Genomic DNA, 13,783 nt, shown 5'->3' with positions numbered 1-13,783 from the left:
TGGCTACTCCGGGGTGAGGGACAACTTAGTAGGACCCCACTCATAGGACTTTTCTCCAACTATAGACCCAGATCCTGCCTAAACCCCACCTTCCTTTCAGGTTTTGGTTCCTTCTTTGACAAATTGTGTCCTTCTAACATGAAGGTGTCTACCCCTTCAGGGGAGATCAAGCTTGCCCAGAAACAATGTCGGTCTCCATTTAGGAACTCTAATAGAATGTAATGCCATAATTCCATAATTAATACAGGGTACATACATCAAATGGAAGAAAGAACATCTTATTTCATTTTAACATCTCTGGATTAGAATTGGAGACCAGAGAGCCCTCTTTCAAGGTGCTTTAATGTATTGGAGGTGTGAGTCTATTTTTTTGTCTTGTATATCTCTGAGTATACTTTTCATATGTTTAGTAAAATTTCAATTAACTATTATCGTATATCTGGGTATGTAAATGAAACCAACTGTATACTGAGTTTCTTAAAACTAAAAGCTACTAAGAGTCAACGTGATTTTTTTTTTTTTTATCAGCAGCCTGATTAAATGAGTTAAAAACAATATAGTAACAATTCTTGAGTCAGGTCAGTGAAAAGACCATATGCTTCAGTATAACTGTTAGTATGTATTTGGGGATATGTACTTCATTTTGCAAATGAAGATACTCTAGTGTCCCCTGCTGAAGGTTGCAGTTTGTAGCCAGCCCTATCTGCCATAGTGTGTTACAGTGAAAAAAAGCAGGCTGGATTTTGTCAGAAGTAGGATTGGGTAGTGGATAAAGCACATGAAAAACAATTGTATTTGACTTTTATTTATTAGTTAGATTACCTTGGACAAGTTATCTGACCTCTCTGAGCTTCAGTGTCCTTATTATGTAAGACTGGTATAATGAACGTGCCCCCAGAGGGTAATGGGGAAGATGGTGAGGTGATTTGTGTAAAGCACCAGCACAGTACCAGACACAGAGCAGGTGCTCTGTGTTAACCCTCACTCCAAGTTGCCACCAAAACTGTTTCTAATAGATGTGATGTTCTTACAGGCTTTTCTGGGTGTAAATTTTATTTTTGAGCAGTTTTAAAGTCCAAATAGTTATTTTTGCCACAATAAACTATTTAAAGGATGTTGTTCTCTTTATTCCTTCTTGCCTACCCATTCTCATGGATCTCTTTATCCTCTACAAGGTGAAGAAGGGGAGCATCTCTTGGAATTTCTAGAACCACATTCTAGAAAGGACTGCTGTGTGTGACTAGAGGTGTTTTCACTTTTTGAGGTCATGCCTGTGTGGCTTTTACAGTGCTATTAATTATTTTAGTTATCTCAATACACTAAATTGAAAAAACAATTAAAAATTCCAGGTTTGCCTCTGACTTGTAACCTTGACCAAGGCACTTGACCTCTTTGAGTCTGGTTTCTTCAGTTGAACAACGCAGATCAAATGGCTTCTACGTCCCTGTCTCCTTTTATGTTGTGATTTATAAAATCTCTGTTCAGGAGCACAGGACTGTAAGTGGCGTGCAGGCCTCAGTTCTCAACAGCAGAGGGCATGCTGCACCTAGTATGCTGGGTCATTAGGTATTGGAAAATATCTATAGCTGTGTAGCCCGAAGTTGATATCGTTGATAATTAGGAAGAGTCAAGAAAATTCTGCAAATTAATGTTTTGTAAATGATATTTCACTGCCTCTTTCTAGCTGTTTAATATTTAGATGAAGCACTCAAGAGATAGGAGATTTTGACATTCTAAGGGTATGTCCTATAATTCTGTGAAGAGCTTCATCACTCTCTGCCTTATTTACCCCATCTAAGTACTCCATGCTTAGGATTGGTGTGCAGATGGGATGGAGTGGAGAGCTAACATTCACTGAGCATGTATTATATACCAGGGACTATACCTAATACTTTGGATATGTTTTCTCTAATCTTCACAGCAATCCTTTGAGTTATGTGTTATTATCCTTATTTTATATAGGACAACAGTGGGGCTCACAGAGGTTAAGTGACTTGCCTGAGGCCCCACAGTAGGAATTCAAGTTTAGATCTGTTGACTTCTAACCTGCTTTCTTTCTGTCATACCAGAGTTCCACCCGCTTTTCCCCAAGCTAAACAGTTAGGGATTGCTAGGAGCAGGAGTGCCCTGAGAGCAGCCACAGAAGGAGGTTTGGCTTTCTCTGTCTAAAGTTCTTGTGGCTCTTGTAATTCTAGATACAGGCTCTTCCTCTGGCGAGAATTTTTTCACCATATACATTTAACATGATATATACAAACACATACCCATGTTTTCAAATTTGAAACCTTTAGACTGTATTATTGAAATAGGTTTCTTGGTGGGCTGCTTTTAAAGGGAACAGTGATATCTCATTTTACAAGGCTAGGCTCTAAAGTCAGTGGGTAAGTTGAAAATCACTATGGCAGAATTATCTTTGAGAATACCAGGAGAAGGCGTCTTGTTAGAGAGCTGTGTACTTCCTTCCTTTAAGTCCAACACAGCTAGTCCTTCCTCCTTTGTTGAAACAGATGATGGTTTTTCCTGTTGAGCTTCAAATGATGCAGTTGGCTTGTATTTAGGGGCCATGTTGGGTGGTAATTCACATCTTTAAACATCAGAGTTTCATTCAGCATACTGAGATGCTTACATATTAGAAGTATTCTGAAACCTAGATCAAGAGAAGGAATAGCAGATTCTTGTCTTATTTGGGGGCTTATGCTAACTCATTGTTCTCAAAATGTTAGCTGTACATCAGAATTACTTGGAGGGCTTGTTAAAACACAAGTTACTGAGTTCTACTCCCCACAGTTTCTAATTCAGTAGGCCTGGGATTCAGCCAGAGAATTTGCATTTTTAACAAGTCCCAGATGAAGCTGATACTGATATCTAGGGACCTCATGTGGAGAAACACTACTAATTTGAATGGAAGCAAGTGGAATCACTTGTCTATCTTCCCTTCACTGTTTGCCTGTTTCTCTTGCTCTTTTTTACTTTTAGCCTTAGTGGGTATAATTGAATTAGTTTAAGTTAAATCAAGGAGCTGTGGCTCAGCTAATGCTTTATCCTGTTGCTTAGTTTACTACTTGGCCTAGAACAAGTACTTGGCCCATTCAATAGATGCTTGTTGAATAAGTGACTGAGAGAGTTAACATATGTCATGGGAGGGGTTTTTTAGCACATGGACATCATTATTATATACCTGTTCCATACAGACTGCTTATTTTACTGAAAGGTAGATAGTCTTTATATTAGAATAGCTTGTATTTTAGGACTATATATGGTGATGATTGTGGACATTGGGATGTGTGCATTAGGTGCAGTTTTGAGAAACTTGCATTTTGGGACCTCTGGTATGAATGTGAAGTATGCATGTGTGTGTGTGTGTGTGTGTGTGTGTGTGTGTGTGTGTGTGTGTGTGTGGATGGAGTGGATGCAGGAAGTTCCATCTGTTTTAGAACAGCCAAGGGAAATCTTACAAGATCTGGATTAGGTCAGAACCAGCTCCTGCCCCAGGAAGGCTGGAGCAGTACTGGATCAGCCTATGTGTGCCCCAGAGCACCCTGCATTCTCACTCCTGTCCCTCCAAAGCACTGAAGAATTCAAACACTATGACCCTAAAGGCTCAGTGGGCTCTGTACTGTTGGGTAACTCTTTAAATTCAGATAGTTGTATATGAACTTTACCATATTATAGGGTTTAATAATTGTATTTTTTAAATGGTGAGTTTATTAAGAGAAGGATGAAAAAGCTCAAAAAATATATTTAAAGTGCAATATAAGCTTAAAATTGTGTCATTCTGACATGTTTTATATTGTATCTCACAAAGTCTCAGTATCCAGTGTGTTTTTTTCTCTCAGTGTAGATTATATTTTTTCCTTTAAATTCATTTTACTTTTTTATGCTGAAGTATTTTCAAGTAAATTATAAACTGCATGACGTTTTCTCTCTAAATCCTTCAATGTACAGCTGTAGAAAAAGAAAAACATTTTTTTATGTAGCCAAAACAATATGATCACTTAACAAAATTAACAAGTCCTTAGTCTCACCTAATACCTAGTCCATATTTAAATTAACCCAGTTGTCCCTAAATTGTCATTTATATCTTGTTTGTTCAAACCAAGATACCATCTGGAATCATGCATTGCATTTGATTATTATGTTCCTTAAAATTTATTTAATCTAAAACAGTCCTTTTATCAGGATATTGCCTTGCCTTTTTCTTGTAAAATGTCTTACCTTTGGATTTGTCTGATTGCCTCTTCAGAGTATCTTCAGTTTGTTTTTCTACCCTTTGTATTTCCCAGAAACTGGAAATTAGATCTAAAGACTGGACTAAGCTAGAAGTCGAACATTTTTGGCAAGAATTCATCATAGGTGAAATGTGCTTTGTGTTGTACCATGTGAGGAGATACATAATTCCTGCTCACACCACTATTAGTGATGCTAACTTTGATTACTAGGTTAAGGTGATGACAGCCTGATCTTGTGACAGTATTCTCTATGGTATTACTTTGGAGATAATATGAATGTTCATTTTCCTGTCATCCATTCTCCTAATGCTTTTAACACTATTTGGTAATTCTTGCCTGAATCAGTAACTTCACTAGGGTTTGCCAAATATCATTTTTCTAATTCTGTCATTCCTTCTGCATTAGCTGACATTTGGTAAAACAGAGCTCTTTTTCATCAACTGGGACTATTTGGTACCCTGAAATATAATTCTATTGGAAAGGCAGGTTAAATGTTGAGTTCTTTACTTTTTTATTTACAACTTCTAAGTGAGGAGTTGGTTTAATAACTTAAGTGGTGGCGAACGAATATTTTTCTTGCTTTTTCTTTTTTGATATCCTTATGGAGTAATGGATTTTCATGAATTGAACGTTTCAATCAACTACAATCATTATTCTTATGTTCAATTTGTTTTATGTTCAATTTATTAAAACTTTAGCCAATGATAGTCCTTTGTAGTTGTCTCCTATATTTGTTAGATATAACTCCATTAATTTTTGAGTGCTTCCTTGCACAGGAAGATGCATTGGTTTATCTCGTAGCTTTCTTGTCCCAAATGTCAGGCAGCCATTTCACTAACAAGCCCTATTCGTTTTAGTGGGGAATAGTATTAGATACCAAAATCCTGGCCCTTGGAATGTTAATTGTTATTGGGGTGACAATGTTTATAGACCTTTTCAGTGGTCTGTTTAGTCCTTGAATTTTGATATTAAAAGTTTCAATAATGAAAATTCAGGTAGTAAGGAATGTCTGTATTTTAAAAATGAATAGGTTCCAATTAATAGGTTCTACTGTTTCATTCAATTTTAACATTATTGTTTTTAAGTAGCTACTTGATTTTATAATTGTATCTTTTGTGTTACACTGAAAATCTTGACCACCAATAACATTGCTTTATCTTAAAATATAAAGAAAATAATTTCAAAATAACAATATCAATATTACTACTACTAATGAAACCAAGTGAAGTTTAAATTTTTTTGTGATTTTTGTAGCATAGATTGATTTTAATGGAAGAATAAATATAAATACTTGTTTGATATTTAATTACTTTCCTTTGAAATATGTCTTGTCTGTTTCTTTTTTGTCATAGGTTGATCATTTTGGATTTCATACTGATAAAACTTTCAAACAACGGTACCTAATAGCTGATAAACATTGGAAGGAAGATGGTGGATCTATACTTTTCTACACTGGTAATGAAGGGGACATTATCTGGTTTTGCAATAATACGGTATGTGCAGATTTGTGAAACTCTGGGCTCAATTTCCTTTTTATTATCATCAACTGGAAAAAATCTTTTGCAGTATATATGACTGAGTATTTCTGTATTGTGAAGTTTTTTAAAAAATAACAAAAAGATAAACTCACGAATAATAGAAAAACAGAAAAAGTACATGAATAGGCAGTTCACAAAAGAATAAATACAGATATCCAACAAGCCTGTTCAGCCTTAAAGAATTACACATGAAAAGAATGAAATACTGTTTTTGGACAATTGAATTTTAAAAGATTTAAAAAAAATATCCCAGCTTATTTAACGATTGAACAAGGATATGAGGGAAATGGGAGTGGGAATGTTATGGCATATAGTTTATTATTATTATTATGGTCTCTAGAATGTGAACACAAGGGCAGGAATTTTTGTTTGTTCAGTGTTGTATGCTCAGATCCAGGACTGTGCTAGGCATATAGTAGGTACTCAATAAATATTTGTTAAATGAATGAATTAATAAAATCTAAACAAAGCCAGTGCAAATAAGAAAAAATAATACAAGTTTGATTGTCAAATAGGAATGGACAAAGGTAAAACTGTAGCTGTATTTTAGCTTCCCTGTTCTACCATTTTTCTTATATTTGTGAGGGTAAAAAAGTGTAGCTGTTATCTTGCTTCCCTGACTATATATTCTGTCATCTTTTATAGTAATGCTTGAATCTGTTAACAAAACTTAATTTAGGAGGACACATGGAAGGAAGAAATTTTCCTTTTTAATGTTCCAGAGCTAAGACTAGAAAATGGCAACTTTCTACCAAAAAGCTAGTCTGTGAACTACCTTAAAGTGAGGACTGAATCGTATTTTCTCCACTGCCAATGTCTGGCATGGTGCCTGGTATTCAGGAGGTCTTAGTAAATGTTGAACTGAACTGCACTGAAAGCAAAGATATGAACCCAATTATACTGTGTTATCACATTCCACATTTCTGATTATTTCCTTAGGAATGCTAATAGTCTAAATATGTTAGTTGAAAATAAAATAATTCCCTAAGAGCTGAGATCCTAGATATCTGTCTCTCTTAGATGAGTGACAGATGAAATCAGGACTTACTTTCCATCAGATTCCTGCTCTGTTATTCTGTGAAACAACTGAGGCTGCCTTGTCTCCCTTTCTCTTTCTAATGTGATTTCTCTTTTATGCCAAGGCCACGGGGCAGCTTCTCCTATCCAGTTATTTTCCCAGCTCCTGTTCTTTATCATAGGTAGGCAACTGTTCCTGCCTCCACAGACCCCACTGCTCTGACAGGCACTGCAGCATAATTTAATAAGACTTGCTGGGAATCTCTGACCTCTGAAGTGGTAGAAAGGAAGAGCTACTCAGGGTAGGAAGAGTTCCAGGTACCTGATAGAGGCAGATCCTAGAAGGACAGATCTTGACCCTTTCCCAGCCCTAGACACACCTTCCTTTACATACTAAAATGTTTGGGTTGCATATTTACATATTCTGGACATTTATTTATTGAGAGGTAGTATATCATAGTGGTCAAGAGTGAAGATGTCAGCCAGTGATAAGATTTGAATTCTGGTTTTGCCACTATGCTTTATGACTTTGAGTAAGTTTCTTATTCTGTGCCTTAGTTTTTATATATTAAACGGTTATAATAATGTCTAGTTAATTGAGTTGTTATGAGGGCAAATAAGAATTAGGAACTTAGAACAATGCTGACACATAATGTTATTTAATATTAATATGTTACATGGACCTCTTTTGAAAAATAAAACACCCTGAAATAGGTGCAGGTAAATAATCAATACAGTTGCTTCCTCTCAAACCCTGAGGTCAACTCCTCTGGCTATTTTGATGGATGATCCTTACCCTTAAGAAGCTCATAGTCTGGTAGGGTCAGACACACATGTAAGCAAATATTGCAGCAGAGTAATAGAGATCTATACCTAGCACAGTGGTGTTGAGCAGAGGGTGTGATCAGTAAGCCATAGTGGGGACAGGCAGAGGAGGGCATCTTGAGCTGGTGTTACAGAATCTGTAGATTCATGGCAGGGAATGAGCAAGGTGTTAAGAGAGAAAATGGGGGTTATTGAAACCATCACAGATATCAGGTTAAATTCTCTGTCCTCACATGCATACAGCCCTTTTAATTGTTCATTTATTGGTCAAGACAAACAAAAAAACCTTAGAGATTCTTAGTCTTTGTTAGGGAGCAACAGCTCATTAAAAAGCAATAATGTACACAGGGAATGACAAATCTAGTCGATTTGTCTAGATCGAGTGTGCTAAATCTAGTCGATTGAAGTTGGGCACCTAGAATGCTTTGTTAAGAAGGATTCTGAAGGCACAATTTGAGGTAAGTGAAAAAATGCAATGGTTGATTAATGACCAGCATTATGTGTGGAAATAAGGAGGTCTTACTGCACTTGATGTGGTTGTGTTCTGGAGCCAGATGGCCTGTGCTTGAATCTTAGCTCTGCCACTTTCTAGCTGTGTGACTGTCACAGGTTATTTAAACTCTTGTGCTTCAGTGTCCTTGTCTGTAAAATGGGTATAATCAAAATGCCTATCTCTTAGATTGTTGTGATAATTAAGTGAATACATATAAAGTGTTTAGAAGAGTATCTGACAAGTTGTAAGCACTCAATTAATATTAGCTATGGTTAGCTACTATTTATCTTCATGTAAATAAGATTAACCTAAAACCCAAGGGAGTCCAATATGTTTATTTGTATTGTTCTCTTTCATGTTATAAATAAAAGTTATCTGTGAGTAGACAGATAACTTAGTTATCCACAGGTCTTTCCTAGATTTTTTGGCACACAGTGCAATTTGAAGGCTATTTTAGACATAATGTTGATTCTGAGGCTAGAGTGTCAGAATAAGGAGAGTTGGAATGACTGATAGTTGAGCAACTTGGGCTTATTTTTAATTGTTTCACTCTAATACAGTGTGAGATTGATGTGCAACAGTGAAACAGCAATTATATTGTTTACCTGTGGAACAAATATGAATTGTGCAGCTTCTCAGAGAACTCTTTTTGGTCCATTTCATGAGTTGCAAAGAGATTCAGACTTTTTTTCACGACCTGATTTTATCCTGTGAATTTGTAAATTCCTCCTAGGGGTTCATGTGGGATGTGGCTGAGGAACTGAAAGCTATGTTGGTGTTTGCTGAACATCGATATTATGGAGAGTCCCTACCCTTTGGTGCCAACTCCTTCAAGGTAAGTGTATTTTCTACTTTTAAGTTTAGAACACTTTCTAATTACATGTCCCACTGTAAGAAAGAAATGATAGCTTTAAGTTGAACTGCCTGAAATTTCAGTAATTTGTATTTAATCTTTACTTTTTATGTATAATGATCAGCCTTTAACTCAGTGTGATGAGGCTAGCCTTCACCAGGCAAATCTTAATCTATGGCTGCAGAGATTGGAGGGAACTTTTCAGTGTTTAAAAAATGTCAGTAAATAATCTGCTTTATAAATTATACACTTAAATTATTGGGTCTACCACTGGAAAAAAATGTAATGAGTGCGCAAATGTTTGCTTAGTAAGGTGTTTTTCAATACAATAAGGACAAATCATCACTGTGATTCAGTGAGGCCAACTGGCCACTTGGATTCCCTTCTGGCCTTTCTGTTCTCACAAGGAGCTTTGGCCTCAGCCAAAGCTACAAATCTACACTTAATAAGCCAGGACACCTTTTCCTCAACTGAGTCACTCATGTACTACCCTTGTGATTCTGGCTATATGAATTTGCCATCTGTATTATTATTCATTGACTATTTTTCTTTAAATAACTCACTTTTTTTTTTTTTTTTTTTTTTTGCGGTACGCGGGCCCCTCACTCCTGTGGCCTCTCCCGTTGCGGAGCACAGGCTCCCGGATGCGCAGGCTCAGCTGCCATGGCTCATGGGCCCAGCTGGTCTGCGGCACGTGGAATCTTCCCGGACCGGGGCACGAACCCGTGTCCCCTGCATCGGCAGACAGACTCTCAACTACTGCGCCACCAGGGAAGCCCCTTTTTTTTTTTTTTTTTTTGATGTGGACCATTTTTAAAATCTTTATTGAACTTGTTACAATATTGCTTCTGTTTTATGTTTTGGTTTTGTGGCCCCGAGGCACGTGGGATCTTAGCTCCCCACCAGGGATCAAACCTGCACCCCCTGCATTGGAAGGTGAAGTCTTCACCACTGGACTGCCAGGAAAGTCCCACAACTCACTTTTCAAACTTAGTGTTATCTTAGTAAGGCTTTATGTACTATTTTTCTCTAAATTACATTGAAATAAAACAAGTATTACATTAAAAATGTTTGCTCACTACCTAAGATCATCATGCATACCACCGTTATACACATACCATGCTTTTGGAGAAATATGAGTTAGGAATGATTGGGGTTAATCATTTTCTAGGCTTCCTGTTTTGCAAGGACTTTTTATTTTTATTTTCAGAGGTTTTATTATCTCATGTTATAAATAAATAAATAATAAATAGTCCTTGTTTTATAAATGAAAAGCAGAGCAATTTGCTGATATTTGTTAGGCTACATGGGAAACTCTATCCTTTAGCTTATTATTTTGCATAATTATCTGATTAGGGGAGTTGACAGGTCCTGAAACCATTGGGAGGTAGTCAGCTTGTTGCAGGTAGAAACATAACCTCCTCTCCTAGGTCCCTGTGGTTCATATGTTGCTAGCAAAATGGCGGTAAGGGCTGTCTTTGATATGCTTCCTTCCCTTCAGGTACTCACAGAATTTGTCAGTAGCGTAGGGGAGTATTACAGATATACTGTGAGAATTGGGAAAAAACTGCACTCAGCTATACATAGTGCCATGAAAACTGTAAGTAAAGAATAGTGACAGACAATGAGAGAGAAGGTAAGAAGCCAGAAAGCGTACATCTTGGATAAGAGGGAAGGTTAAAGGAGTAGGAAAGAGGAAAGATGGAACTCTGTTTCCAAAATATACCAGGTGATGGGAGTAGTCAGAGTGGTGAGACTAAAGTATGAAGGTCAAATAGGATAGTCTGATATGGGTATGTAGGTGTGTTAGTCATCTATTGCTACATAACAGTTTACCTTAAACCTTAGTGGCTTAAAACATTTATTATCTTACAGTTCCTGTGGGTAAGGAATTAGGAGTGGCTCAGCTAGGTGGTTCTGTTTAAGGGGATCTCATGAGCTTAAGATGTCAGTTAGTGCTTCAGTCATCTGAAGACTTGAGTGAGGCTGGAGGACCCTCTCTGCTCATATGGAAGATCCACATGAGTGACAAACTGATTCTGGGTATTAGTAAGAGGCTTCAGGGTATTCCCTCTTGGGTTTTTCCAAAGGCCTGCTTGAGTGACCTTTTGACATGGCAGCTACCTTCCCTCAAAGTTGACAATCCAAGAGAGCAAGGTAGAAACTGCAGTGCTTTTTATGACCTGACATTGGAAGTCACATATCACTTCTGCCACATTCTATTCGTGTTAGAACCAAGTCACTAAGTCCAGCCCAAGTTCAAAAGGAGAAGAATTAGTTTTCACCTTTTCAAAGGAGACACTTCATTAGCCTTCTCAGCTAAGCAGGACTCTCAGTTCCACCTCCCTATACTGCAATGAGGAAATTCTCCCTAGGTAGAGAACTAGATGATCATGGAACTTACTTGCGGAGTATCCTTCTCTCAGGACTCAAAGTCTTGTGTTGCTTGTTTCCCAATGTCTGAAAATAGTTGTTCCATAGGTTGCTGTTTTTCTTTTTTTTTTTAACTCCAATTTTATACTTGTACATCAGGCAGGCTGATTTGTTCCAGTTGTTGGTATATCAGACGTAATAATCATCTTTCTGATGAGGAAGGATGAGTTTTATTTTTACTGATGATTCTTACTTCAGTTTTCCACAGGGTTTAGTTTACCTTTGCCTATATGGTAGCCATTGTAAATGTTTCAAGATTTGAAATAAAATTAGAATAGAGTAGTTGTCTGTTAAGATTAGTATTGTATTCTATCACATTTGTTGTTAACTGTTACTTACAGTTTGTCTCTGCTGTTTCTACTACCTCAACAAGGTCTTTGGTAAATAGCATTTAATAGAAATTACATTGAATGCAAAATACCTTATCTTCTTCCCACAAACTTAAAGTCACTTTTTCATGAGTTTAAATCAGCATTGCTATTGCTTTGACTGGGCGTTTTAACTCAGTTGCCTAGAAATTCTATTTGGAGAAAAGCTTATCTGGCTTTTTTCTGGATCTATGCTATGCCTAAGCTGCTATTATGTGCACATTTATACCCATGTTCTTTGTTATTTTTCTTTAGGATTCCAGACACTTGAATTTTCTGACAACAGAGCAAGCTCTGGCTGATTTTGCAACGTTAATCAAATACTTGAAAAGAACAATCCCAGGAGCTAGAAATCAACCTGTCATTGCCCTAGGGGGCTCTTACGGTGGCATGCTTGCAGCCTGGTTCAGGATGAAGTATCCTCATTTGGTGGTTGGGTAAATGCACTTACGTTGGATGTGAGCACTTTCTTAATAATTGTCAAGGCAACCGTAGGGATTTGTTTTGGGTAAAACATGTTCTATTCTGTTGTACTGAGATTTTTCATTTCTATTTCATTAACAGCTGTTATTTTCTCACCATTTTTGTTCAATATAAGTTTCAATTTTAAAACTTGAATTCGATGAGTTACATTTTTTTCTTTTCTCCTTCCTTGGACTTCTTACCATTTAGAGCTCTTGCATCCTCTGCCCCCATCTGGCAGTTTGAGAATATGGTACCTTGTGGTGTATTTATGAAGATTGTAACTACAGATTTTAGGAAAAGTGGCCCAAATTGTTCAGAGAGTATCCGCAGGTCCTGGGATGCCATTAGTCGACTCACAGAAAAGGGTAAGCTTTAATTAAGAGAATGGAATCTTGGGATTTTTTACCTTTTAAGTATAAAATTTAACACTTCCCACTTTCTAAGTAAACTTTTTATATATTTAATTATAACATATGTATTTAAATATAACATATAGAAAAGTACACAAATCAAAATACACAGCTTGGTGAATTTTTGCAAGGTGAATATATAGTGTAATGAGTATGCAGATCAAGAAATCCCCTCAAGCCCTTTTCAGATACTACCTCTGCATTTATCAGGCTACACTATCCTGCATTCTAGAACCATAGATTAATTTTGCTTGCTCTTGAATTTTTTAGTAATCAGAATTGCATAGTATGTATTTTTTGTCTCTGCTGTCTTTTGCTCGGCACTGTCAGATAAATCCATTTGTATTATTTAGTTGTAGTTTATGCATTCTCATTGCTCTATATGTTCCATTTATTTATTTACAAAAGGGAATGATTCAGAATACTAATTCTGGTAAGCTTCATGAAGATAGGCAACTTATCTATCACGAGATTAACCAGTTCTAAAAATATTTTGTTCAATGTTGAAAAAGCATTCTTGGAGAAACTGTATAGAAGACTGAGTTTTCTAAAATACCAAGTGAAGAATGAATGATCTGTAAAGCCCTTCTGTTGAGCAGTGCTTATTAGATTCCAACAATTTGATTCTATTCTCAGGTACTGGCTTGCACTGGCTTTCTGAAGCCCTTCACTTATGCACTCCATTAACAGAATCTCAGGATGTTCAGCATTTGAAAGACTGGATCTCTGAAACCTGGGTGAATCTGGCAATGGTGGACTACCCTTATGAGTCCAACTTTTTACAGCCTTTGCCTGCTTGGCCTATCAAGGTAATAGGAAAATGTCCTTTCATCACTTTTAATCACATACTTCTCTCTCTCTCTCCTTTTCTTTTTTTTTTTTTTTTTTGGTGCATTCTCTGACTTTCAACATCAGAGGAAGTCCTAGTGACAAAGGGGCTCTGAAGTTAGTCAAACCTCAAACCTAGGCAAATCCTGGCTTTTGTCACTTTCTGGTTCCTCAAACTTGGACATGTTACCTAGCTCTTGTGGACCTCAGTTTTCTCATTTGAATAATGGAGATAAAATGCAGAGATTACAGAGTTGTATGAATTACAACTCTTAGAACTAAGAACCAACTCTTAGAAATAAGACCAATAGTTGCTGTTAATGG

General features: G+C 36.8%; 1 protein-coding gene across 3 annotated transcripts in view; it reads left to right on the top strand.

Moving 5' to 3' along the window:
* The window catches only part of PRCP (prolylcarboxypeptidase), a 71,485-nt gene that overhangs the window by 33,744 nt on the left and 23,958 nt on the right, over positions 1-13,783 (top strand). For all 3 annotated transcript variants that reach the window (XM_079929994.1, XM_079929995.1, XM_079929993.1), the window contains exons 3-7: positions 5,582-5,722; positions 8,836-8,937; positions 12,012-12,193; positions 12,429-12,586; positions 13,268-13,440. In XM_079929994.1, the coding sequence (XP_079786120.1) occupies positions 5,582-5,722; positions 8,836-8,937; positions 12,012-12,193; positions 12,429-12,586; positions 13,268-13,440 (756 nt within the window). The remainder of the gene's footprint in view (positions 1-5,581; positions 5,723-8,835; positions 8,938-12,011; positions 12,194-12,428; positions 12,587-13,267; positions 13,441-13,783) is intronic.

Source organism: Stenella coeruleoalba (assembly GCF_951394435.1).
Source record: "Stenella coeruleoalba genome assembly, chromosome: 8".
Classification (NCBI taxonomy): Eukaryota; Metazoa; Chordata; class Mammalia; order Artiodactyla; family Delphinidae; genus Stenella; species Stenella coeruleoalba.
The sequence above is the reverse complement of the archived record's forward strand: the minus strand, read 5'-3'. Positions and strand labels throughout refer to the sequence as shown.